This window comes from Denticeps clupeoides, chromosome 7, assembly GCF_900700375.1.
Source record: "Denticeps clupeoides chromosome 7, fDenClu1.1, whole genome shotgun sequence".
In the NCBI taxonomy this organism is placed as follows: domain Eukaryota; kingdom Metazoa; phylum Chordata; class Actinopteri; order Clupeiformes; family Denticipitidae; genus Denticeps; species Denticeps clupeoides.
In genome coordinates, this window is record NC_041713.1 from 2,418,262 (window position 1) to 2,445,704 (window position 27,443).

Consider the following 27,443-nt stretch of genomic DNA (forward strand, 5'->3'; position numbering starts at 1 on the left):
ACCGTTTGGTTTGATGAAGGCCCGTTTTCTGACTGAAGTGAGGTTTGATGTGGTTTTGACTGTAAGACTGGGGCCATTATGACTTTTGATTTATGTCAGAAATACTATAAAATGTACATTTTGGTTGATATATCAAAGCTGCTTCCTCTTATTTGTTCTCCTTAATTAGTCCCTCCATCTTGTCCTTTTATGCAAATAATTTTTATTTCTTTATCCATTTCTTCCATGTGAGTCGTGTGATGTGACTGTAAAACAAGGTTTCGGGAGGCCGGTGCAGCTATACTGTAACTCCTAACATTTCTCTTAGCCAATCAGAATATCAGATCCGAACTATTGGAGATCTGATTAGAAGGTGTTCGGCGTGAACCTTCAGGACTGTTGGAAACCGTCCCCACTGTCCAGAGAGAAGACGTGAGTGTAAAATGCTGCCTGTTCAACACGGATATGTTCAAACTTCTGAGTGGCAGCGTACAATGAAAATTGCGGAAGACGCCTTTCGATTCTGTGTCTGTTGGATTCACTGGTGCATTATGGGTCAGGACCCTGGGGTCTTTGGGCTGCGCAATTCTGGAGACAGTAGGGGACATTTAGAGGGCAAATATAACCACTGGGGTAACTGGGGCAAGGCTCACCCGGCCCATGAAGATGTCCTTGGGCCGCCTGGGCCATCAGCTGGTCTCCAGGTGCAGGTGGACCTGTGGTTGTGTGCCGGGGCCGGACGGGACCCTTGATCGGGTCTGTGTGACTTCACACGGCTGAAACCGGGTTTTTAGGGCGCTGTGTTCTGGTGCTGGGAGTTCATGAAAGGTTGACTTGCACTGGGCACCAGTGGAAATGTCCAATAATATCACAGCTCCACGTCCTCGGGAGCCATGCGGACCTGACCCGTTTACTGTCCACCGCCGATCCGGCCGGGCCAGAATCGAGAATGGAACAAATCTGACTTTAAAACGGAACCTTCGATCCACTGGCTGACCCGCTCTGTAAGAACAAGGGGTGGAGCTGCCATCCTGTCTTCTTCTGACCATGCTGGAATCAAGGACATGGAGAGGAGCAGGGACGATCTGACACGCTGCTGTCAATCTCGTGATTAGAACATCTACCTGACCACAACTCTCCAATCACTGCGTGCTCACCAGATGATGCATCGATTTCATGTGGTTATTCTGACATAAGAATGTTCCAGTGTTCATTTCTGTAGTGCAATTGGTTGATAACAGTGAAACACACACACACACACACACACACACACACCACTGATCACCAGTTGCAGCATCCGCGGCTGCGTTCTTCAGCCAATCAGGACCCTGGTTCGCCGTCCGGAACCGACCCGGTTCTCCCGGCGCGTGGGCGCAGGTTCGGATCCGGACCCACCGTCGCCGGTCACGTGTCTGCCGCGGAGCAGCGGGGTCCCTTCACGACTCGGATCGTTTCTCCTCAAAGAGTCGGTTCGTTCTTGTGCACCACCGTCAGCTGTGAATCGTTAAAGCTGAGATCCGTTCGCTTTTTGACTGTTCGTTGTGATGTGGGGAATATAGATTCTAAATGTTTGTTGGCATTAGAGAACTGCAAATGCATTCGTGACTTGATTATGTCACTTTTCCTGCCTGCGTTCAATGCAAAGCTGCTTTTTTAGTATTTCTTTTCAGCACGGGAATAATTACAAATGCAAATGTAAGGCAAGCGAGTGTTTCCAACCTTACAACAAGAAAGGCCCAAAACAGTGAAGGAAATCATTACAATGTATTCATTCACAGACCATTTATCTCAACTTTGAAAAGCTCCACCATTTCTGCTTTGTGAAGATTTTAATTACTGTTTATTACACTGTGAGTATTTTTATTACTCTGTTACTCTGAAAATGTGCACATAATGCAGGCAAACGGTTCACTACATATCCGATGAGCACGATGAGCATAGATTAGCGTCAAATTCAGTGGCATGTGATTCTACTTCATCCTGGTTTGACTCGGTGTCACGTCAGGTACACATGGGCATTGCAAGACATCTTTTATGGAACATAATAACTGTCCCCAGATCGGGCCTGTGGTGGCCTAGCGGTTCTATGGTGCAACTGGTTGATAACAGTGAAACACACACACACCACTGATCATCCCCGGCTGCGTTCTTCAGCCAATCAGGACCCTGGTTCACCGTCCTGGTTCGGGGCCGTAATCAGAAGGTTGCCGGTTCGAATCCCGATCCGCCAAGGTGCCACTGAGGTGTCACTGAGCAAAGCACCGTCCCCACACACTGCTCCCCGGGCGCCTGTCATGGCCGCCCACTGCTCACTCAGGGTGATTTTAAGTAAGTCAGTGAAGTGATTGTCACTTGTGATACACAGCAGCACACGGTGCACACAGTGAAATTTGTCCTCTGCATTTAACCCATCACCCTGAGTGAGCAGTGGGCAGCCATGACAGGCACCCGGGGAGCAGTGTGTGGGGATGGTGCTTTGCTCAGTGACACCTCAGTGGCACCTTGGCGGATCGGGATTTGAACCGGCAACCTTCTGATTACGGGGCCACTTCCTTAACCGCTTTACTTTCAATTCACTTTATCGAATATGGGTAGTAGTTGGAAGCTGTTGGAAGGTTAGACAGTGAACCAGAAGACCCAAGTTCAAACCCCACTTACTACCATCCTGTCCCTGATCAAGACACTTAACCCTGAGTGTCTCCCGGGGGGGGGGACTCGTTCGCTCGGAAGAGTCGGCTCCGCTTGTTCGGCAGCAGGATCCGTTCGCCGGAGAGCGACACATCCAGCGCTGGTGTAAAGATGGCGCATCCTGATCCGCTGCAGCCAAATTCCCTTTAGTCCAAAACGCGCCTGACGGCAGCCGGGCGCCTTTCTTCATTTCACAATAAAAGCGGCGAATTGCGACCAGGAGGGGGACCAGGATGCAGCTTCACTGGAGCTGAAGAAAAGGGGGAAAAACATCTCTCTCTCTCTCTCTCTCTATATATATATATATATATAAATATATATATTTCTACATCATTCGTCCCGACTGGAGGAACCGCAGCGGCGGCTGGACCACCGGAGCGCGTTTTTCCATGTCGCCCTCATCCCCCGCACGACCCTGAGCTCGGCTCGGCTTCCTGCGGACAACGCGATGTGGGCACCGACGGAGGAGGAGAAGATCGGGGTGGGTGAGTTCCATTTCTCTCCTCTTCTATTCTATTCTATTCATTGCCGACGACGTTTTCATTAAAACACACACACACACACACACACACACACACACTCGCTGACCAACAGACACACGTGACGCGCCGTCCAGCCGCATGGCGCCCGTGACCGTGGCCGGGAATATCGGGACATTTTCTGGGAATTCTGACGCCATCGGGCGTTCATGCCCCCCCATCCTCATCATCGAGACCCCCCCATCACTCCCGCCATGCAGAGATGTGGGGGTGGGGAGGGGGGAGACCCAACAGGTGGACGTCACACAATGTACCCGTGCGTCAACACACACACACACACACACAGCACAGACACATACACACACATACACACACACACAGACACACAACACACGCACACACACACACATACACACACCAACACACACACGCACAAACACATACACACACCAGCGCCGCTGCTCTTTACGTTGATGTGCTGCATCATTGCGCGATGCGCTGACCGTGGTGCTGAAACCTCCTCTTTCTGCTTTTGGTATATCTAGTGGTGTTGTGTGTGTGTGTGTGTGTGTGTGTGTGTGTGTGTGTATACTGGTTAGTCACAGAGAAGCCCAGAAAGCACCTTCCCACTACATCACACTACATACCATACTACACAAATTTCTGACTTGTGATTGGATTAAGATTCGTATTGCATGACTGATTAGTGAAGGGCACTACATGACCTTTCACCCCTGACCTATTGCCGTAGAAAGGTCCGTGAGAGGAGACACAGGAAATGATGCGATCCTCTCGTGAAACGTGAGTTTGGAAAAGTGGTCCGGAACGCCACTGTGACTGAGACTGTGGTCCAGTATCCTAGATGAGGACTGAGCAACCTCGAAATCTGCCTTAAAACCGTGTGGTCTGGGAGAAGATCTCGTCTCCAGTTGCAGGATGTTTGTCTGTAATCAGGTCAGTTAAGTGCTGAGGTGGGAACCCGATCCTCTGAAACCCCCCTGCCTCCATTAGTGCTCAGCCCCCTGGGAGGGTGTGTGTTCGGGGTTCTGCTGCTCAGAACATTCGGGCGTTAGGCTGCTCTGGTTCCGGACGTTTATCATTTCTGACCATGACCACTGCTCCTCTGACGGATGCACCCGGCGTTGCCAGAGGCAACGTGTTTTGATTGACGCATGGGCTCTGCCCACACGGACAGGCTTGTGAGGTCCTCCCACAATACACCTCTCCTGGCAAAACTGCTCATTGGGATCTTATCTGCAGAGAACCCAGACAGGGAACTATGTGTGTGGTTCTACTGTCATGCTTAGTCCGGACAACAACAGTTCTCACTTCATACACACAAACTGACCCTGTCTTGCTGTGTGACTTGAGGAGAATGTTCAGTCATTCTGTTCCTGTAAGTCGCTCTGGATAAGGCCGTCTGGTAAATGCTGTAAAAAAAAAAATGGTTGGAAGCTGTTGGAAGTTGGTTGGTAGCTGGTTGGTACCTGTTTGTAGCTGGTTGGTAGCTGTTGGAAGTTGGTTGGTAGCTGGTTGGAAGTTAGTTGGTAGCTGGTTGATACCTGTTTGTAGCTGGTTGGTAGCTGTTGGAAGTTGATTGGTAGCTGGTTTTAAGTTAGTTGGTAGCTGGTTGGTACCTGTTGGTAACTGGTTGGTACCTGTTGGAAGCTGGTTGGTAGCTGGTTGGTAGCTGTTGGAAGCTGGTTGGTAGCTGGTCTGAAGTTGGTTGGTAGCTGGTTGGTCCCCTTTGGAAGCTGGTTGGAAGCTGTTGGAAGTTGGTTGGTAGCTGGTTGGTCCCCTTTGGAAGCTGGTTGGAAGCTGTTGGAAGTTGGTTGGTAGCTGGTTGGAAGTTGATTGGTAGCTGGTTGGTCCCCTTTGGAAGCTGGTTGGAAGCTGTTGGAAGTTGGTTGGTAGCTGGTTGGAAGTTGATTGGTAGCTGGTTGGTCCCCTTTGGAAGCTGGTTGGTATCTGGTTGGAAGTTGGTTGGTAGCTGGTTGGTACCTGTTGGAAGCTGGTTGGTAGCTGGTTTGAAGTTGGTTGGTAGCTGTTTGGTCCCCTTTTGGAAGCTGGTTGGTAGCTGTTGAGAGTTGGTTGGTAGCTGGTTGGAAGTTGGTTGATTGCTGGTTGGTAGATTGTTGGTAGCTGTTAGGAGTTGGTTGGTACCTGGATGGTAGCTGTTGGAAGCGGGTTGGTAGTTGGTTCAAAGTTGGTTGGTAGCTGGTTAGAAGCTGACTGGTACCTGTTGGAAATTGGTTGGTAGCTGGTTAGTACCTGGTTTGAAGTTGGTTGGTAGCTGGTTAGTTGTTGGTTGGTAGATTGTTGATAGCAGTTGGAAGTTGGTAGCTGGTTGGAAGTTGGTTGGTAGCTGGTTAGTTGCTGGTTGATATCTGGTTGGTGGATTGTTGGTAGCTGTATGATAGCTGGTTGGAAGTTGGTTGGTAGCTGGTTAGTTGCAGGTTAATATGTGGTTGGTATATGGTTGGTAGATTGTTGGTAGCTGTTGGAAGTTGTTTGGTAGCTGGTTAGTTGCTGGTTCGTAACTTGTTGGTAGCTGGTTAGTTGCTGGTTGGTATCTAGTTGGTAGATTGTTGGTAGCTGTTGGAAGTTGTTTGGTAGCTGGTTAGTTGCTGGTTCGTAACTTGTTGGTAGCTGGTTAGTTGCTGGTTGATATCTGGTTGGTGGATTGTTGGTAGCTGTATGATAGCTGGTTGGAAGTTGGTTGGTAGCTGGTTAGTTGCAGGTTAATATGTGGTTGGTATATGGTTGGTAGATTGTTGGTAGCTGTTGGAAGTTGTTTGGTAGCTGGTTAGTTGCTGGTTCGTAACTTGTTGGTAGCTGGTTAGTTGCTGGTTGGTATCTAGTTGGTAGATTGTTGGTAGCTGTTGGAAGCTGGTTGGAAGTTGGTTGGTAGCTGGTTTGTAGCTGTTAGAAGCTGTTCCAAAAAGACAATCTTTATCTAATTTGTTCAGCAATGCTCTTCTGTAAATCCGTAAACTCAAATGTCTTTCCAATCCCTGAACACACAAATCATCCTACACAAGGCACTCTGAGCCTCCCTAACATCACACAGCATTGAGAGAAGCTACAGTTCTGTACACACTCTAAGATTTAGATCTTTGCGTCACTAAACATCACTTCACTGCCAAATAAACAGGCTTCTGACTTTGTAGTTTAGCCGGTTGGAGAATGTAGAGAATGAAGGATTTTCCAAAGTTCTGGAAAGCCATAACAACAACACAACTAAGGTTGAAGAATACATAAAAATAAAAATGTGTCATGGCCAGGGCCCTGGGGTGCACGAGTGGCCATGTCCACAGTTTTAGAAGGTAGTCTGGTAGGCTGGGGGCAGTGGGACACGGTTGCTTGAGATGCAGCAGTCTGGCAGAGAGTGAGGGAGATGGGGTGCAGGCATGCTCATGAGCACAGCGGTACACTCCACAGCGGGAGGAGAAGCACATGGTACAGGAGGAGATTTTGGGTTTAGCTATAGCTGAACGAGGCTGGCAAAAGAATGGTCAGGCAGTCGGCAACAGGCAGGACTGGAACCTCAGAGGACAAGGTGGAAGAATTGTCAGGGTAAAAGCGGTCAGTCAGCAACATCAGCGCCAAAGCTAGAGCAGACAACAGTTAACCAAAGAGAAGAGTCGGGGCCAGAGAGTATCAGACCTGGTTATAAAGACTTGTAGCAGTGTGCCAAAAAACAATGATGAGCTTTCAACTAGCAAGATGGCCACTAGGGTCCTAAACAGAACCCCGGCCCCGTCTGCCTCCTCTAGGGCGTCCATGCGCCTCTTGTGGGCCCGGTGGTGGAACGGTGGCCATGACAAAATTATATGAGATTCTCACAGATTTGGCACAGAGAGTTTCTGGAGATGTGCCATTGGAGTTTCTAATGTCAGGAAATAAATAGAACACAAATAACCACAGAAGACAAGCGTAGCTCACGTGGCACGTGTTGGTTGACAATATGCTTGTTTGGTTGGGTTCCACTGACATACCCTGTGTACAAGGGTTATTAAAATGGAAAAGAATGGGGGGAAACCGAGGAGAAACGGAGGAAATGGATGCTGGACTACACTTGGGTGTGTGACATATTGACAGTAGGGGGTTTAAATGGTCCAGAATGAGGAAGTGAGGGTGGTCAATCTTCCCCTCCTCTCCTTTTTTACTTTTTAACCATCATGTTCTGGGAGTCAGGAATAATTAAACTTCAACAAAAAGAGTGGGTAGTTAGTTCTTCCTCTCTAACATGAAGACGACTAGCAGACACCACGGCAACAGCTAAATTATCCTGTTGTTCAATTTACTATGGTTGTTGTAGCCGCTACCATCACTGGCATGAAGAAAACAACTGGTTCCTGATGAAGATGTTCCATTCCTGCTCTGGTTCTCCTAGGAGCATGAAAAGTGAAAAAGTGAAATGATTGTTATTGTGATACACAGCACAGCACACAGTGACACAAAGAAATGTGTCCTCTGCTTTTGGCAGCCATGACAGGCACCCGGGGAGCAGTGTGTGGAGACGGTACTTTGCTTAGTGGCACCTCAGTGGCGGATCAGGATTTGAACCGGCAACCTTCTGATTACAGGGCTGCTTAACCGCTAGTATGAAAGCCACAGCATCCATGTCTGATGGGTGAAGCAGTGGGTAGAAGCAGACAGACACACAGATGCTCACGACCACAGCCAGATAGACGGGACTTGCGTGGGCAGAAGACACGGACAAGAAGACTGTAGAGATGAGAGCAGACACCCCTCTCTCTCTTTTCCCCTCTCACCGTGGTCAGGCAAAGAGTGATCTTGTTCGTCTATTAGTGCATGTGTTTTGTTTCCATAGCTACAGCAGCAGGAATGCCAGAGCCTGAGGCCCCTCCCCCTCACTGCTCTCCCCTGACTGTTGATTGGTTTATTAACATAATGAGTCACAGAGAGCCCCTTCGAAGCCCAGCAGACCTCTGTGTGTGTGAGAGTGTGTGTTTTGTGAAATTCTTGATTACCAGTAGAGTTTTACGATATTCAAACACACTTTGACTAAAATAAACACACAGCTGCAGATTCCACTTTGCTCTCTTCTCTTTCTCCCTCCCTCTCTGTCATACACACACAGACACACAAACACACACACACACAAATAGATGGTATACATGGTGCATGTTGTGTGAGTATGCTGTTTTTTTATGGGTTAGTGGTATAGATGGTGTATGTTGTGTGAGTAAGTTGTGTTTGTGGGTGTACAGTAGTTAGTGGTATTGTTGGTGTATGTTTGAGTATGTTGTGTTTGTGGGTGTACAGTAGTTAGTGGTATAGATGGTGTATATTGTGTGAGTATGTTGTGTTTGTGGGTGTACAGTAGATAGTGGTATAGATGATGTATGTTGTGTGAGTATGTTGTGTTTGTGGGTGTATAGTAGATAGTGGTATAGATGATGTATGTTGTGTGAGTATGTTGTGTTTGTGGATGTACAGTAGTTAGTGGAAAAGATGGTGTGTTGTGTGTGTATGTTGTGTTTGTGGGTGTACAGTAGTTAGTGGTATAGATGGTGTATGTTTGAGTATGTTATGATGGTGGGTGTACAGTAGTTAGTGGTATTGTTGGTGTATGTTTGAGTATGTTGTGTTTGTGGGTGTACAGTAGTTAGTGGTATAGATGGTGTATGTTATGTGAGTATGTTGTGTTTGTGGGTGTACAGTAGTTAGTGGTATTGTTGGTGTATTTTTGAGTATGTTGTGATTGTGAGTGTACAGTAGTTAGTGGTATAGATGGTGTATATTGTGTGAGTATGTTGTGTTTGTGGGTGTACAGTAGATAGTGGTATAGATGATGTATGTTGTGTGAGTATGTTGTGTTTGTGGGTGTATAGTAGGTAGTGGTATAGATGATGTATGTTGTGTGAGTATGTTATGTTTGTGGATGTACAGTAGTTAGTGGAAAAGATGGTGTGTTGTGTGTGTTTGTGGGTGTACAGTAGATAGTGGTATAGATGATGTATGTTGTGTGAGTATGTTGTGTTTGTGGGTGTATAGTAGGTAGTGGTATAGATGATGTATGTTATGTGAGTATGTTGTGTTTGTGGGTGTACAGTAGTTAGTGGTATAGATGGTGTATGTTATTTGAGTATGTTGTGTTTGTGGGTGTACAGTAGTTAGTGGTATAGGTGATGTATGTTGTGTGATTATGTTGTGATTGTGGGTGTACAGTAGTTAATGGTATAGATGGTGTATGTTGTGTGAGTATGTTATGTTTGTGGATGTACAGTAGTTAGTGGAAAAGATGGTGTGTTGTGTGTGTATGTGGGTGTACAGTATTTAGTGGTATAGATGGTGTATGTTATGTGAGTATGTTGTGTTTGTGGGTGTACAGTAGTTAGTGGTATAGATGGTGTATGTTATTTGAGTATGTTGTGTTTGTGGGTGTACAGTAGTTAGTGGTATAGATGGTGTATGTTATTTGAGTATGTTGTGTTTGTGGGTGTACAGTAGTTAGTGGTATAGGTGATGTATGTTGTGTGATTATGTTGTGATTGTGGGTGTACAGTAGTTAATGGTATAGATGGTGTATGTTGTGTGAGTATGTTGTGTTTGTGGGTGTACAGTAGTTAGTGGTATAGATGATGTATAGATGATATACAAGAAATCTCAACTTGACTCAGACCTACTGGATTACCAGAATCTTCTGCGCAAATTTTCTACTAACCTCACTACTGCTAAAACTGCTTTCTACAAAGCAAAACTAGAAGCCTCTGCCCACAACCCTCAAAAACTCCACAACATCTTCTTATCCCTACTCAACCCCCCGACTCCCCCTGCCCCAACTTCCTTAACAGCTGATGATTTTGCCAACTTCTTCACAGGGAAGATTGAAAAAATCTGTGAGACATTCTCCACCACTAATCCTACTCTTCCTTCTGAAAATTCGACAACTACTCTAAATCAATTTTCTAAGATCACATCTGATGAAATCATTCAGATTATATCCACAGGCAACCCAACCACCTGTCCACTAGATCCAATACCTTCTGCAATGTTTCAAACTATCTCCCCTGACCTCATCCCTTTCGTTTCTTATATCATAAACAGCTCAATCTCATCTGGCCACGTACCATCTGCCTTCAAAACAGCCAGGGTTCTTCCAATCCTAAAGAAACCCACTGCTGATCCTACAGACATTAACAATTACAGACCAGTTTCCCTCCTCTCATTTCTATCCAAAATCCTTGAGCGCTGTGTCTACAACCAACTATCACTCCATTTATCACAGAACAACCTCCTGGATCCTAACCAGTCTGGCTTCAGAACAGCTCATTCCACCGAGACTGCCCTTTTGGCGGTTACCGAGCAGCTACATGCAGCCAGATTGGCAAAACTGTCATCAATTCTTATTCTCCTTGACCTATCTGCTGCATTTGACACTGTTAATCACAAGACTCTCTTGGCAATCCTGAAGAGGCTTGGAATTCGGGGCTCAGCATGGCAGTGGTTTGCTTCCTACCTTGATGAGCGATCTTACCAAGTGACTTGGAAAGGATCCACCTCTACCTCACGTAGACTCTCCACTGGTGTCCCTCAAGGCTCGGTGCTAGGTCCTCTCCTTTTCTCCCTCTACACGAGATCACTTGGTGAGGTCATTTCCTCACATGGATTATCCTACCACTGCTATGCTGACGACACACAACTCCTCTTCTCCTTTCCTCCCTCTGATCTTCATGCTGCTTCCAAAATCTCTGCATGTCTAACCGACATCTCGTCTTGGATGGCAGCCCATCACCTCCAACTCAATCCCACCAAAACTGAACTAATATTCATTCCAGCAGATTCTTCACCACATCAGGATCTTGCTATTTACCTAGACAACTCGCAGCTCTCTCCTTCTGCAACAGCCCGCAACCTTGGGGTAACAATAGACAACCAACTCTCCTTCTCAACTCACATCAGCAATCTTTCCCGCTCATGTAGATTCCTTCTCTACAATATCAGACGAATTCGCCCTTATCTGTCAACCCAGGCCACCCAACTACTGGTTCAGTCCTTAGTAATCTCACGACTGGACTACTGTAACTCCCTTCTAGCTGGTCTACCACTATGTACCATCCGACCTCTTCAACTCATACAAAATGCAGCAGCACGACTGATCTTCAACCTCCCCAAATTCTCCCATACCACCCCTCTGCTACGTTCCCTTCACTGGCTCCCAGTAGCTGCACGCATCAGGTTCAAAATACTGATGCTGGCCTACAAAGCCAAACATGGAGCAGCACCATCTTACCTCACAGCTCTTATTACACCTCGCACTGCACCTCGTTTACTCCGAGCCTCCAGTACTGCTCGCCTGGTCCCTCCATCTCTGAAGGTAAAAGGAAAACATTCATCCAGACTTTTCTCCATCTTGGCCCCTCGGTGGTGGAATGAACTTCCCCTCGAGGTCAGAACAGCTCAGTCACTGAGCACCTTCAAACGACAGCTCAAGATCTTCCTCTTTAAAGAATACTTAGATTAAATTGTAATTTTCTTGTTGTCGAACTTTGTGTACAGAATCTACAACAGAGTGAACTAAATAGATGTATTCATAGTTGGGGTCCTAGTGAACCGGAATTGATCTCTTCATCGATGGTAACTTGAAAGCACGTTGTAAGTCGCTCTGGATAAGGGCGTCTGCCAAATGCCGTAAATGTAAATGTAAATGTAAATGTATGTTGTGTTTGTGGGTGTACAGTAGTTAGTTGTATAGATGTATGTTGTGTGAGTATGTTGAGATTGTGGGTGTACAGTAGTTAGTGGTATTGTTGGTGTATGTTTTGTTTGTGTAACTGTAACTATAGTGGTTGTGTGTGTGTGTTACGGTTCTAATCCCCGTTTCTCACCTGAACAGTGATATGCAGCTTCCGGAGCTCCGTGCTGCAGGCCCTTCACCTGGAGATCGGAGAGACGGTTCAGATCCTGGAGAAATGTGAGGGTAAGTTGATCTGGTGTTGATCTGTAAATGTTTTATTCTCTCACCACTGTTCTCGTGTGATTAATGTGATAATGTTCTCATGTGATTTAAAATAGACCATGTGATCTATTTTACACATTTCAAGCACAGCTTGACATTTAATTCTCCCTCTCGGAACATTTAGTCCTGAGAATTACAAGTAGTGACGGTTCCACTGTGGCTGGTTACAAGCACAACAGCGTTTTCTCTCGTCTTCTGCAGGCTGGTATCGAGGCTTCTCAACCAAGAAACCTGCAGTCAAGGTAAGACGGTCAACACGATCTGTTCTGTTTTAGCTCCATTCCAGCTCCCACGCTGTAGTCTCTGTGCCTACACAAGCTCTCCAACCACAGAGCAGCATAACAGTGTGCAGCGTACTGCACATAAAGCACGGGGGTACAGTACACCATGCACATAATCTTACATAAGACCGTACACAGCACGCATGCACGTGTGTGTGTGTGTGTGTGTGTGTGTGATGGGGCTGGAAAGCCCACTGGCTAGATGTTCAACGTGTGTGTTTTCTCTCTGTTTTTATAAGGGGATATTTCCTGCCAACTATGTGCACTTAAAAAAAGCCACCGTGACCAACCGAGGGTGAGCATCTTTAATTCATAAATCATTATTATGGCATGTGGAAAATAAAATCCACTTTCACGTGTTACATGAAACATAAAAATAGAATCATTGCAACGTGGAGAAGTACAAAATGACGCCTTTTTTATTTATATGTCTGTATTGTGCAAAATATTTTTCGCGCAATAAATATGCTTGCTCTTTAGGCACCGCCTCTTTTATGAACTTGAGAAAAAAAGAGTATGCTGTCGACATAATCAGAGATCGACTAATCAATATTGTAATGACTGGTATTGTCAGCGTTAAATACAATTAACTAGTTAACTAGTAAAATGGACTCTAGCGTTTGTACCGAGCAGCTGGCAACCCACAATGCACTTCAGTGACTATGAATGACCAATTAGAAATAGTAATGAAGGGTATTAACAGTATTTATATTATTGATTTTTAACAATTAAAAGAAACAACAAATAAAACGTCTCTGATGTCCAGCTTTGATCCAGCTGGACTAAAGAAGTCCATGTCAGAGAGGAGAATCTGCTCCAGGTTTTACAAACCACTTGACCACCCGGTCGAGCGGTTCAGTTCTTCTTGCGCTTCTGTCGATCGCTGCAGGCTGCTGGTGGAATAAACGTCTACTTCATGGGACTTTCTGATTTGGTGTCACCGTAGAGACAGAGCGCTCTTCATCTCTCTCCGTTCATTTCCCGCCGCGTCATGAAGGCCAGGAGATCGGAAAAAGAGAGGCTGCAGAGGATGTACTAATGTGATAACGTACGTGTGTGTGTGTGTGTGTGCACAGGCAGGGGGAGACTGTGGTCCCTCTGGAAGACCCCATCATAACAGAGACCACCAGCACACTGCAGGAATGGGCGGTTCTGTGGAAGCAGCTCTATGTGGTGAGAGCAGATGTGTGTGTGTGTGTGTGTGTGTGTGTGTGCAGAAGATTCCAGATTCATGAAGAATCAGAATTTATAATAATAATGATGCCAGTTGAATGTGTGTGTGAGAATAACGATGTTAAATGGCTGAGTTGCGCTGCTGATTGAGGGGTTGCATAATCTAAACCAGGGTCTTTAAACAGGAAACGAGCCCCAGGCTACGCTGATGTAACTTCCTGTGAAGCAGGACTAATGTGCAGCCCTAATCTCCGCTGTGCCGCAGATGCTCTCCTCCTCTGTTTTCCTCTGTCTTCACCCTGTTGACATGTCCTACCCCGTCCTTCCCAGAAGTCCCTGGCCAGAACCTGAGCCACGTTGCACCGTGCCTGAGATCTGCTCTCTCATTGGCTGTTGCAGAAACACAGAGTGGAGCTTTTCCAGAAGCTGCGTCACGTGATGACGGAGCTGATCGACCTGCGTCGGCAGCTCATCTCTGGTCACATGACCCAGGACCAGACTCGCGAAATCAAGCGTCACATCACCCTGCGCCTGGACTGGGGCAACGAGTAAGAGACGTTTCCAGTTCATTCAGCCATATTCATACTTCTTGAAACATAAGCAGAACCTCCTGCGTTCATGTGGCCACATGACCTCAACAGTGAATGTAATCAAGATCAGCATGACAGCACTTAACTGGCCTCTGCTGCTGCTGCTGATGATGGTGATGTTGATGATGAAGATTTCTCTCTCTGCTCCTTAGGCACCTTGGTTTGGATCTGGTGCCCAGGAAGGAGTTTGAAATGGTCGACGCCGACCACTTCAGCGTGTGTGACCTCTATAAAATGGTGGGTTTCTACCAAATGGCATTCTGGGTATTTGTGACTTTGAAACGTGTAACACATCTATACGCTGTGTGTGTGTGTGTGTGGGCAGCCTGCATCGTTCCCATTTTCACTCATTACAAGCTGACTCATGTATGATGGCAGAGTCAGTAGCCATGAAGATAATCTCCTCCTCTTCCTCGACACGCGTGTGTAAATGTGCCTGCGCGTGTGTGGCTCTGCTCCTCGGTGACACTTCTGTGTGTGATTCTGTTCCCCAGCATGTGTCCAGCAGGCACTGCGGCCAGCCCAGTTCCGCTCAGGTAAGAACCTGATGTTCTGTGTTCCCGCTGTTCCTACGAGCGACTGCTGTAGCGCTGCACACTTTGTCGGATTTGGACAATATGTTTAGTAAAAGTGTTTTTTTTGGCGGGGGGGGTGGGTTTCCAGGGAGACACACGCCAGCGCCATGGCGACAGTTGCCGTGTACCGGTGGCGCATCACCTGTTCCTCAACCTGAAGAGCTTCACCTACAGCAGCATCAACGAGGACACAGACGTGATGTTCATCCTTTATGACGCTAGAGACAATAAATATATCAGGTGGGACACACACATGCAAACATGCAAATATATATATAAAATAAGTGATATATTTTGATCGTTATGTCCTCTTTCAGTGAGAGGTTCCTGGTCAAGCTGAATAAAAATGGAGGACCAAAAAGCCTGGAGAAAGCTGATGGTCTGTGTGCTCTCTTCACGGTGAGGGCGTTTCACCTCAAATCAGCCCAGTACCCACTGATAAAGATGAGGACGTCAGGAAGGACGCCTTGTTTGCATTTTTTGACGCATGTTTCTGTTTTGACCCGTAGGACCTCAGCAGTAAGGACCTGAAGCGAGATCTGTACATCGTGGTCCACGTCATCAGAACTGGTGAGGTGCTTCTTCTTGATGTGGGGCTTTAGAAATCCAGTAAAGCAGGTCCCCGGTGTACATGGCATTGATCAGCCGCCATCTCATCTGATGAAAGTCAGATAAGAATGGAGCAAAAGCTGGCCCTTGTGGTCAAAACACACCATGCATGACCATGCTGACCCATGTCCACCATCAAAAAAGCTCCTATGATGGACACGTGATGTTCAGAGATGGACCGCTGAGCAGAGGAAGATGGGCTCTGCTATGAACCAGAAGACCCACTTTCCCACTTACTACCATCATGTCCCAGAGCAGGACACTTAACCCTGGGTGTCTCCAGGGGGACTGTCCATATAAATACTGAATTTAGGGTCTGGTAAATTACATAAAATGTCAAATGTGGGTCTACATCATGTGGATAGAGAAGACTTGCACAATGGGAAGAAGACAAGGCAGGCAGTGTGATGCTTTGGACAATGTTCTCCTTGGGATCCTTGGGTCCTGTCACCTACCTAAACATTGTTGCTGACCAGGTAAACTGGTGGCCGCGCCCTCTTTCAGTGTGATAATGTGGCCATGCTGCAAAAAAGGATGGTTTGAGGAACACAGCAATGATTTGGCCTCCTCATTCTCCAGATCTCAATGCAAACGAGCATCTGCAGGGAAGCACACCTCCTGTATGTTCTGGTTCTGGCTCCTGGGTTCCATCCTCTTGCTCGTTTTGTTGCTGTGTTAGATAATTCTCATATTATTTAAATGGAGTCTCTCTAATTAAAATTCCATTCATTCGGGATGATTAGCATGTGAAAGTCCTGAGAGTGTGCTTTCCCCTGGTTGGCTGCTTCGTTCCTGCTTCAGGCCGCATGCTGCTGAACGACTCTAAGAAGGGTCCGGCCCACGTGCAGTACAGACGGCCGTTCGGCTGCGCCGTCCTCTCCATGACCGACGTCTTCTCCTCCATCACGGACCCCAAGGAGGAAAAAGACTTTGTGCTCAAAGTCTACACGTGAGTTGTGAACATCTGTTCCACGTTCAGAAGCAGCCGTGATGTGTCACACCTTTCTGGTGACCCTGCAGTGGCTTGTGATCACTTCTTCAGCCTTTAGTAAAAGTAAAAGTGAAGTGTCAAGTGTTGGTGGCAGCACCAGGAGGAGCTCACCCGTGTGTGTGTCGATGTCTACAGGTGCAATAATGAGAACGAGTGGTTCCAGATCCAGGAGAACATCATCCGAAAGTCCAGCACCAAGTACTCCACCCCCAGCACCAATTACGGTAGGAGCCCAGCCCTCCAGCGGGAGGGATGTTTAACCGCAGACCAGAAACGTTGTTTTGTTGTCAAACGTCATCCTGTTCTAGTGCATCAAATTAAAAACCGTTTAGAACAATTTTCATTTTGGAAAGGATACAGATAATCGACCATACCACATTGTAATAATACGTAAGTGTCACGATGGCTGGACATGGCGAGGAAGAAGGACGCATACGCGTCACGAACCGTCACGAGACGGGTGACAAGACAAGGGAAACATCACCAAACAACGACCCGACACAAACAGGGCAGCTTTATACACTCATACACAGGTGATATCAATCAGGAAACATAACACAGGACGAACAAGAAACTCCGGTCCGAACCCGGAGTAGCCCCTGCCGGACCAGATCGTGACAATAAGGCTTGTAGGAACAGGGTGATAAGCTGATTCAAAATGTTGCTACAAGCCTTGTTTCATTTAAAATGATCATGAATAATATTTTAAATTGAATTGTCAAATTACCTGTGAAATCTTCTATATTTAGGTCAAAATTTAATTTGTGTGTGCAGGTCTTGTGGTCTCTCTGCAGCTCTTCAGAGGAGAGTTGGATGTTGTGAGGAGGGAGAACCCGCTGATCTTTGCTCGCGGTGCCGTGACAACACGCAAACTGGGCTTCCCTGATGTCATGCAGCCAGGTGGGCAACTCACACACACACACACACACACACACACACACACACACACACACCTTGACTGCCTTTTACATTTACACACTCTACATGCTGATGTCGGAGTGTGTGTGTGTGTGTGTGTGTGTGGACCACAGGGGACAGTCGTAATGACCTCTACCTGACCCTGGAGCGCGGTGAGTTCGAGCGCGGGGGTAAGAGCGTGCAGAAGAACATCGAGGTGACCGTGTTTGTGCTCTACGCTGATGGGGAGGTGCTGAAGGTGAGGACGTCTCCCATCAGGCGTGTGGGGATTGTGGGTGATTACCTTATTAGACAATCTTACCGTGTTGTGTGTGTGTGTGTGTGTGCGTGCAGGACTGCCTCAGTACGGGCTGTGGAGAACCATGCGTGTGTGAGCACCGCTCCTTTGTGCTCTACCACAACAACAGCCCGCGCTGGAGCGAAACGCTGAAGCTGTCCATCCCACTGGAGCGTTTCCGGGGGTCGCACCTGCGCTTCGAGTTCCGACACTGCTCCAGTAAGGCCTGACCTTTAACCTTTCAACCCACCTTTCAACCTAAAAGCGGTGGGCTAGCGGTTAAGGAAGGTTGCCGGTTCGAATCCCGATCCGCCGAGGTGCCACTGAGGTGCCACTGAGCAAAGCACCGTCCCCACACACTGCTCCCCGGACGCCTGTCATGGCCGCCCACTGCTCACTCAGGGTGATGGGTTAAATGCAGAGGACAAATTTCACTGTGTGCACCGTGTGCTGTGCTGCTGTGTATCACATGTGACAATCACTTCACTTTCTTTTACTTTCACTTTCTTTCCTTCATGAGCATGAGCATTTTAGTCTTAGTTTAGCCAATAAAAATTGTATTTTAATCTTTTTTTAGTAACACAGGTCTATTTATTCAAGTCAATATAGTACAAGTACCGAGTAGAACAGACAAAAACAACATTTTCTTTATTAAAACAAGGTTATCTTATTATTTCATTATTGTTACCTTATAGACTCAAGATTAATCGACATCCGTCCCAGAGGCAGCAGTTCCCCCCACATTCTGTTTAATTTCCTCCCAGCCTTCCACGTAACCCGCGTCCTCTTAGATGCGAATTACGCCGCGCGTCACCGTTCACCTCGAGCTTTGTTCTTTCACCCTAACTGCTGTCCGTGTGTGGGCGCTCCACAGCGAAAGATAAGGGCGAGAAGAAACTGTTCGGCTTCTCCTTCACTCCTCTGATGAGGGAGGACGGCACCACGCTGGCAGATGACAGTCATGAGCTGTACGTGTACAAGGTCAGTTCCCCCCCCCACACACACACACACACACACACACACACACATAGACGCGTATCGCGTGACACGTTCAGAAGACAGAACGGTGTCCCTCCCCCTCCGCAGTGTGACGACAGCACGGTGTTCAGTAACCAGGGCCTGTACCTCAGCATGCCGTGCTGTAGGGCCGACCTCAGCAGCGCTCCGGCCATCCCGGCCTCCTTCCCCTTCCAGCGCAGTGGGAAAGAGAGTTTCTGGATCAGCACACAGCTGGTGTCCACCAAACTCACACAGAACGGTAATGACCACGCACGCACACACACACACGTACACACGCTTCCGTGGCCACCAAGAACCTAACCATCCAGGCTGCTTCCACAAACTTCCACGTAAAACTGGGTCAACTGTGTAATATTTGGCAAATCAGCCACAAACTGGTCGGCCACATCGGATCACAAGACTGGGAGAATTTTGGGGGGGGATTTAGGTGTGGGGCTGTTCTTCAGGGGTTGAGTTTGGTATCTCAGTTAAGGAACTAGTTCATGCTTACATAATTTCATGAGACATGAAAGACGTGTCTCCCATAAAGACATGGATGAGCACGTTTGGTGTGGAGTGTGTTTCAGCATTTCAGCATTTATCAGACGCCCTTATCCAGAGCGACTTACAATCAGTAGGGTGGTAGTAGCCCAGTAGTGGTGGCCTAGCAGTTAAGAAGGTTTCCGGTTCGAATCCCGGTCTACCAAGGTGCCACTGAGTACACACACACTGCTCCCCGGGCGCCTGTCATAGTGCCCACTGCTCACCATGGGTGATGGTTAAATACAGAGGACACGCTTCACCGTGTCAGAGTATGCTGCGCTGCAGTGTTTCACAATGACAATCACTTCACTTTAAATTGAATTAATTTAAAAGAAAGTGAGGCCGGACCTGGCACGAGCCCGACAAAATTCGACCCGATCCAACAAGTATCGCTGTTTACAAGGTGGTAGTAGCATAGCGGGTAACACACTCGCCTATGAACCAGAAGACCCAGGTTCAAACCCCACTTACTACCATCGTGTCCCTGAGCAGGACACTTAACCCTGAGTGTCTCCAGGGGGGGACTGTCCCTGTAACTACTGGTTGTCGCTCTGGATAATGGCGTCTGGTAAATGCTGTAAATGTAAACGTAAAAGCAGCAAATCACACAGAAAGGACGGGTAATACAGACCGTGTTAGAAGTTCATGTTTCCTGACCGATCATTTATCACACAAGCTTGACCCGACCCGACTTACAGTTCTAAATCACACTCCTAAAGTGGTATGTCATTAGAGCTTGTGTGTGTGTGTGTGTGTGTGTGTGTGTAAAGGCAGACATATCAAAATGTTAGGCAATGAAGGGCATATTTTATTCTGTTTTGGGTGAAATTCAACTGTGTGTGTGTGTGTGTGTGTGTGTGTGTGTGTGTAGTGGATCTCCTTACCCTGCTGAAATGGAAAGCCCATCCTGAGCGGGTGCTTGATGTTCTGGGTCGATTGCGCCTCATCAGCGGCGAGGAGATTGTGAAGGTATCTCTCTCACACACACAAAACGGGCGTCGCACCAACATTGCCAGCTGCTGGCGGAGACAGCCAGGTGCTGTGCGTGGGCGTCGCGGCTGCCGTGACTCAGTCCGATGCGCGGAAAATGAGCGCCGACCCTCCTCTCTCCGTTTCTCAGTTCCTGCAGGACATTCTGGACACCCTCTTCTGCCTCCTGGATGACAACACTGACAAATACGGACCCCTGGTCTTCCAGTCCCTGGTGAGAGCTGATCTGAGCGTGCACGCGCGTGTGAGTGTAGCTGTGACGTCTCAGTAACCCACGTCGATGCCTCAGGTGTTCATCATAAACCTCCTGAGGGACTGGCGCTATTACCACTTCCGGCCCGTCATCGACGCCTACATCCAGAACCAGTTTGCTGGAGCGCTGGCCTACAAGTACGGCACTTCCTCTCCAAAGCAACACACACTGGCTTCTTCTACATTTGCACACTAATAGTGCCAGTGTGACGATGGACAGTAATAGTGCGTTCTGTGTGTGTGTGTAGGGAGCTGATCCGCTGTCTGAAGTGGTACATGGATCGATCAGCTGAAGTCGTGAGACAGGATCACATTCAGGATGCCATGAGGGTGAGAACACACACACACACACACAAAGCAGAACTTTTACTTTGTGAAGAACATGAAAGTATTTCATTTCTCTGTCTGTCCCTGTCCCCCTCCAGGCCCTGGAGTACCTCTTCAAGTTCATAGTTCAGTCCCGTGCCCTCTACTCCCGGGCCACCTGTGGCCTGGAGGAGGAGTCTTTCCGAGCGAGCATCCACGAACTCTTCCACTCCATCCGCTTTGTCCTCAGCCTGGACGGACACAGTTCAGAGACGCTGGTCTGCACGCAGGTCAGGACACCGATCGCTCGATCGCCTGTAGGCATGATTGACAACTGTCGTACACCCTGCGTCCTCAATCCGGACAATTTAAACCCCCTTGATATGTCAATACTTCACGTTTCTCCTCCGTTTCCCTCTGTTCTCTGCACAAACATGCCCAACAACCAACATGCAGGTTCAGTTCCAGCCTTCTGATGGGGGAACTGGTGAACCCGACAGTTTGTTTATTGTCAGATATGGAAAAATCATGGTAATGAAACAAAGTGAATTAAAAGTGGGATCAGAATGGACATTTTCACTCCTGTCCTCCAGGCGGCGCTGCTGAACAGTTTCCCCGACATCTTTGATGAGCTGCTGCAGATGTTCACCGTTCAGGAAGTGGCAGAGCTGGTCAGGGGCACCCTGGCGAGCATGCCCAGTACGGTGGACATGGGACAGTCCCTGGACGTTGTCAAACTGCAGTCGATCGCCCGGACTGTCGACAGTCGCCTCTTCTACTTCCCAGGTTCCTCCTTTCTTCCTCTCTTTCTGGAATAAAGCAGACAATGGTGGTGTGATGATGGCATGAAAACCATCTTGCTTCCTCAGAATCCCGCAGTATTTTGCTTCCTGTGGTTCTGCATCACATCCATCTGCACCTGCGCCAGCAGAGGGAGCTGCTGGTCTGTTCCGGAATCCTGGCCAGCATCTTCTCTACCATCAAATCCAGCTCCATGGTGGGTGCACACGGACACACGCGATCAAACAGGCGGAGAACACCGCGAAACACCGCGGCCGTTTCTGCTGTTCCGTTCCTCAGGACTCCTGTGTGGCGGAGGAGGTTGATATGCTGGTGGAGAGCTTGCTGGACGTTCTGCTGCAGACACTGCTGTCAATCATGAGCAAGTCACAGGCGCTGGAGTCCAGCAGGGGGCCCCGCTGTCCACAGTGTACAGCTGAGATCACGGTATATACACACACACACACACACACACACACAGATTCAAACATGACGGGAGGGTGGTAGTCGAGGGTGGTAGTAGCCTAGTGGGTAACACACTCGCCTGTGAACCAGAAGACCCTGGTTCAAATCCCACTTACTACCATCGTGTCCCTGAGCAAGACACTTAACCCTGAGTGTCTCCAGGGGGGACTGTCCCTGTAACTACTGATTATAAGTCGCTCTGGATAATGCTGTAAATGTAAAGGAGCTGACTGATCATTTCTGGTCGTCTGTAGACTGCTTGTTTGCTTCGGTCTTCGGTCTCTCTTCTCTACATTGTTCCTGTAGGCACTCTAGACAATCTAGATGAAAAAACACTCATCTAGACTCTTCTCCGTCTTGGCTCCTCGGTGGTGGAATGAACTTCCCCTGGAGGTCAGAACAGCTCAGTCACTGCAGCTCAAGACCTTCCTCTTTAGAGAACATTTAGATGAACTTGTAACCTTCTTATTGTCTAACTTCTATATAGAAACTAGAACAGAGTGAATAAAAAGATTGTATTCATAGTTGGGGGTCCTAGTGAACCAGAACTGATCACTTCATCCATGGTAACATGGAAGCACGTTGTAAGTTGCTCTGGATACGGGCGTCTGCCAAATGCCGTAAATGTAAAATGTAAATGTCTGTAGATGAAGCCGCTCGGTCTCGCTGGCGGATCTATGCTCGTTTTCTTCAGTATGTAGGAGCAGAATGTTGATGAAAGTCTCACCACTGGCCCACAGGTTATTTGAACTGTAGTTGGAGGTGTTGGAGTTGATCGCCAGTCTGTGAGAGGAATATGTTGATTAATGGCGCAAAACTGTCGGTAGGAGCTGGATGTTCCTGTCTGTAGATGAAAGAAAGCCGAAAGTGAAAGTGAAGTGATTGTCATTGTGAAACATTGCAGCTCAGCACATGGTGACACAACAAAATGTGTCCTCTGCATTTAACCATCACCCTTGGTGAGCAGTGGGCACCATGACAGGGGATGTGTGGGGACGGTGCTTTGCTCAGTGGCACCTCAGTGGCACCTTGGCCACCACTGCCCCAAGTCGGTTAAAGCCAGCTGGTCTGGCTGAAAGATCTGTAGGAGGGCGATTGTGATCCAGTGGTTGTGTATTTGAACTGTAGTTGGATGTGTTGGAGTTGACCGCCAGTCTGTAAGATGAATATGTTGGTTAACGGCTTGTTTGCTGCTCTCCATTGGTGGAGTATTTGCGAATGCTCCTGTCTGTAACAGCAGTCGGACTCACTGACAATCAGGCAAAAAAAAGGGCTGCTGTCTAGATACGAAGAAGAGACGAAAAGGTCCCTCAAATTACGTAAATGTTTTGTTTTTGTTTTTTTATCCCAACTCTGACCTTGTGTGAGAGGACATGCATGCTGTCCATGTTGAAAAGATGTCAAAGTGAGGGTGAAGAAATTTGGGTGCTGTAGCTAAAACAGAAAGCCAATGAGAACGGGACCTACCGGGCAACTGGCACGCACCAACCGGGTATGTTGGGCAGTGGAAGGTGACGCAAATGTCGTTCCCCTCTGTCTGAGAGTTGAGTCGTGGCAACTGGACTTTCTTTCTTTAATGTAGAGACGTTTCATTCTGCGTCCACACAACTTGAAGTTGGCTTGTGCCCACAAATTTATCCTCCAGGTTGGTTTCACCTCAATCCCGCCTTGAATAGGCTCGATACGTGGAACAAAGGCAGGGGGAGCGGCTGGCCGACCTGGTGGACGTGTGAATTGGGCCTGATTTTTCCTGGGATGGATGAAAGGGCAGCTAAGTAGGTTGGAGATCTTGTGTCTGAGGTTGTGTCGTTCCCCTCTGTGTCTGCAGGGGGAGTACGTGTCCTGCCTTCTGTCTCTGCTGCGGCTGATGACAGAGCTGCACTTCCACCACCTCCTGAACAACTTCCACAGCAAGGACGAGCTCAAGGTTTGTGTTTGTCTCTCTCTCTCGAACACACCCTTGCACATGCGTAGCTACCACGTCGTTCCCCCGATGTTCCTGCAGGAGTTCCTGCTGAAGATCTTCTGCGTGTTCCGCAACCTGATGAAGCTCAGCGTCTTTCCTCGAGACTGGAGCGTCATGCGCCTGCTCACCAGCCAGTAACTACACACAATCTCACATGCACACACGCACAAATGAAAGCACTAGTGCTGTTACATGTGACCCTTGACCTCACTGATGCCATTTACCTGCAGCATCATCATCGCAACCACCCAGTACCTGACTCCAGCGCTGCAGAAGACCTTCTCCGACAGCGACTTTGACTTTAAGGTGAAGCCACGCTCGGCAGAAGGTGTGTTGTTCTGTGCAGTGCTGAAGGAGAACGCGTGTGCCTCCTCTTCCACAGGTGTGGAACTCCTTCTTCAGTCTGGCCGTTCTGTACATCAGCCAGCCAAGCCTACAGCTCGAGTCCCTGAGCCCCATCAAGAAGAAGAGATTGTTGGACAAGTGAGATGCCGACACACGTCAGCCATAACATTAAAACCCCACACAGGCACCCACACGGGCAGCCCATGCGCCCTTCAATTTGAGCTTTAGTAGCTCTTCTACTAGTTAGCCAGTGGTCCACTTAGACCCCGTCCATATGAGAACACTTCTCTCTAAAACAGGTTTTTGGTTTCTGAAAAACCTGCGTCCACACAGGAGTGTTATCTGAGCGCTGTTTCAACCCCCCTCCACACCTGTAGGTGGCGCTGTGACTCCCCGCTCTCCTTGTTTGGTGTCCTCTGCAGTGAGTGAAACGCGTCGTTGTTCTCCAGCCGCGTCTTTCCGTTAGAAATGTTCTTGTAGTTGCTGTGTTGTCCTGCGTTGTTGTAAGTAGGGCGCGCTCGGGGTTATAGGTCAGGTTGGAGGTTGGGGTGATACATCAGCGTTTTCACAAAAAAAAGCTGCTCTGCCGTCCACACGGATGCAGGGAAAGAAAAATTCACCCTGGAACCGGTTTTTGAAAACTCCGTCTCCACGTGGCCAGATCAGATAGAAAACCCGTTTTAGAGTTTAGAGGAGATGCCATCTTGCCATCACGTCACTCAGGTCCACATCTAAAATCTTCACTTCCTGCCTAATATAATATCCCACCCACTGCAACTGATAATCACTTGGCTGATTGGAGTAAATGAATAGTTTTATTTCACATAGCACAGGTTTGTACACACACACACACACTCACACACACACTCACACACACTGCTGCATCTACAGGTATGGGGACATGCGGGTGATGATGGCCTATGAGCTCTTCAGCATGTGGCAGAAACTGGGTGAGTAGAGAAACACACACGCAGGACACAGGGACGATCAGCTGTGTAGTAACGCTGTGGGGTCGTTTCAGGGGAGGATAAGCAGCATTTCACACCAGGCATGATGGGCCCGTTTCTGGGCGTGGCTCTCGTCCCACAGCCGGAGGTCCGGAACATCATCATCCCCATTTTCCACGACATGATGAACTGGGAACAGCGCAAGAGCGGCAACTTCAAGCAGGTGTGTCTGTCTGGCCCGGCCTGTCACTCAGGCGCACGTATGTGTTTCCTGCGATGCGAAGGCTGACATGTGTGACATGCAGGTGGAGGCGGAGCTCATGGATAAACTAGACAGCATGGTGTCGGATGGGAAAGGCGATGAGAATCACCGTGAACTCTTCAGCCTGCTGTGAGTTTCCATCGCTCACCAATTACATTGCCATCCACAATCTAATCCTTACCCCAGTGTCTAACAATAATCCCTCCTAAAAGTAATCCTAATACTGACCAAACCTTACATTTTGAGACGAATCTCAACCCCATCTGATTTTGGAAGTATAGTTCTGACATTGAGACCACTATCAACCACTATCAAGCCTAATCCAGATGTCTAATCCTAATTTCATTTTATGATACGATCGCCCTAATTTCCTATTCTAACACAATCCTCGACGCTCATCTCAGACTCAATTCTTTGAATTATTTAGCCGTTATAAGCAAAACCCTAATCATGTGATGTGGATTTTATTTGTAACGCATGTTTTCTTACATTTCAGTGTTTTATTAGTGTTCTTTTATCTTTTTGCAGGACACAGCTGTTTGGCCCATACCCCAGGTACATCCACAAAGTCCATACACACACACATTATGGGCAAAGCGATAATTGTGATTATTTTTCTCAATATTGTAATCGTGATTATTAATCACGATTATTCGTTATTTTAGGTAATACACATTTTTCGTTGCACTTTCTATTTTATACAAACAGTAAGTGAACGAGGCTTTCAGAATTTTGCTGATAAAACCCACCCTGTCAACATTTTCTGCCTTTAGAGATGACTGAAGGCAAGTCACTGTGAAGATACTTGTTTTTTTATATATCATATGAAAGATGAACATCGGTTTGCCTGCTTATTTGGAAAAATACTATAGACAGAGTAGGTCCAGACACAGAGGCGTTTTATATAGATCTGTCAAGAACAATAGCCAAAGGTGGTAGTAGCCTGGTGGGTAACACACTCTCCTATTAACCAGAAGACCCAAGTTCAAACCCCACTTACTACCATCGTGACACTTAACCCTGAGTGTCTCCAGGGGGGGACTGTCCCTGTAACTACTGATTGTAAGTCGCTCTGGATAAAGGCGTCTGGTAAATGCTGTAAATGTAATTTCTGATCTCGTGTCTTTCAGTCTGCTGGAGAAGATGGAGCAGGAGACGTGGCGAGAGTCCGGCGTCTCTTTTGTCACATCTGTCACGCGGCTCATCGAGCGCCTGCTGGATTACAGGTGAGTTCACCTGTGTGCTCTGTAGATTCTAGTGATGAGGATGAATTCATTGGAATTATTCATTGGAAATGTTAACTGGCATGAAAACGAAATACCAAACCTTGTGAGAATATTCATGTTGTGTGTGTGTGTGTGTGTGTGTGTGTGTGTGTGTGTGTGTGTGTGTGTTCAGGGAAAGTGTGCGGGTGGAGGACATTGAGAATAAGAGGTTCTACGGGTCCATGAACATCCTGGTAAGACAGCAGCATCCATCATCTTGGACCTAGACTGGGATTACTTTATGTGATAGGATGCATTCTGTGGTGGTCTATGGTTGAAAATGTTGTGATGGTTTGAGGGTCGTAGCCACGTTTTACAGCTCTGGACAGAACTGGACGTTAATCCTACCGTCCTGTCGGTTCCTCAGAACTTCTACAAGTCTGAAGTGACGAAGGAGGACATGTACATCCGCTACATCCACAAGCTGTGTGAGCTGCACCTGCAGGCTGAGAACTTTACAGGTGAGGAGTGTGTGTGTGTGTGTGTGTGTGTCATATACTCGTTTCTGGCAGTCTGTCATCTTTTTAGTTTTATTCTAGACATTGTGTCAAGTTTCAGACAACTGAAAGTCTTGAGTATTTTAGTCATATTTTTGTCAGACAGAAATACTACATAATAATAATAATAATAATAATAATAATAATAGTAACGCGATTTAAAGAGATTTTCATCAACGGAAATAAACGTTTTTATCTTGTAAACCACATTTAGACTCATTTTAGCCTTGTCAAGTTTCATAACAACAATGTCATTAAACGAGAGGAAATAACTTCT

General features: G+C 47.5%; 1 protein-coding gene across 1 annotated transcript in view; it reads left to right on the forward strand.

The window, feature by feature from the left end:
* Positions 1 to 2,743: 2,743 nt before the first annotated feature.
* The window catches only part of LOC114793870 (dedicator of cytokinesis protein 3-like), a 33,246-nt gene continuing 8,546 nt past the window's right edge, over positions 2,744 to 27,443 (forward strand). Inside the window, exons 1-37 of the mRNA XM_028986011.1 lie at positions 2,744 to 3,152; positions 12,013 to 12,096; positions 12,337 to 12,377; positions 12,656 to 12,711; positions 13,493 to 13,589; positions 13,989 to 14,137; positions 14,332 to 14,416; positions 14,674 to 14,715; positions 14,843 to 14,994; positions 15,072 to 15,153; positions 15,264 to 15,324; positions 16,165 to 16,312; positions 16,490 to 16,578; positions 17,129 to 17,254; positions 17,386 to 17,510; positions 17,606 to 17,768; positions 18,424 to 18,530; positions 18,636 to 18,807; positions 19,963 to 20,060; positions 20,212 to 20,295; positions 20,371 to 20,471; positions 20,582 to 20,663; positions 20,759 to 20,929; positions 21,233 to 21,425; positions 21,509 to 21,636; positions 21,720 to 21,866; positions 23,713 to 23,811; positions 23,890 to 23,984; positions 24,081 to 24,156; positions 24,233 to 24,333; positions 25,087 to 25,145; positions 25,217 to 25,365; positions 25,448 to 25,533; positions 25,933 to 25,959; positions 26,535 to 26,630; positions 26,803 to 26,863; positions 27,037 to 27,130. Of these exons, the coding sequence (XP_028841844.1) occupies positions 3,116 to 3,152; positions 12,013 to 12,096; positions 12,337 to 12,377; positions 12,656 to 12,711; positions 13,493 to 13,589; positions 13,989 to 14,137; positions 14,332 to 14,416; positions 14,674 to 14,715; positions 14,843 to 14,994; positions 15,072 to 15,153; positions 15,264 to 15,324; positions 16,165 to 16,312; positions 16,490 to 16,578; positions 17,129 to 17,254; positions 17,386 to 17,510; positions 17,606 to 17,768; positions 18,424 to 18,530; positions 18,636 to 18,807; positions 19,963 to 20,060; positions 20,212 to 20,295; positions 20,371 to 20,471; positions 20,582 to 20,663; positions 20,759 to 20,929; positions 21,233 to 21,425; positions 21,509 to 21,636; positions 21,720 to 21,866; positions 23,713 to 23,811; positions 23,890 to 23,984; positions 24,081 to 24,156; positions 24,233 to 24,333; positions 25,087 to 25,145; positions 25,217 to 25,365; positions 25,448 to 25,533; positions 25,933 to 25,959; positions 26,535 to 26,630; positions 26,803 to 26,863; positions 27,037 to 27,130 (3,763 nt within the window). The 5' untranslated portion in view covers positions 2,744 to 3,115. The remainder of the gene's footprint in view (positions 3,153 to 12,012; positions 12,097 to 12,336; positions 12,378 to 12,655; positions 12,712 to 13,492; positions 13,590 to 13,988; positions 14,138 to 14,331; positions 14,417 to 14,673; positions 14,716 to 14,842; positions 14,995 to 15,071; positions 15,154 to 15,263; positions 15,325 to 16,164; positions 16,313 to 16,489; positions 16,579 to 17,128; positions 17,255 to 17,385; positions 17,511 to 17,605; positions 17,769 to 18,423; positions 18,531 to 18,635; positions 18,808 to 19,962; positions 20,061 to 20,211; positions 20,296 to 20,370; positions 20,472 to 20,581; positions 20,664 to 20,758; positions 20,930 to 21,232; positions 21,426 to 21,508; positions 21,637 to 21,719; positions 21,867 to 23,712; positions 23,812 to 23,889; positions 23,985 to 24,080; positions 24,157 to 24,232; positions 24,334 to 25,086; positions 25,146 to 25,216; positions 25,366 to 25,447; positions 25,534 to 25,932; positions 25,960 to 26,534; positions 26,631 to 26,802; positions 26,864 to 27,036; positions 27,131 to 27,443) is intronic.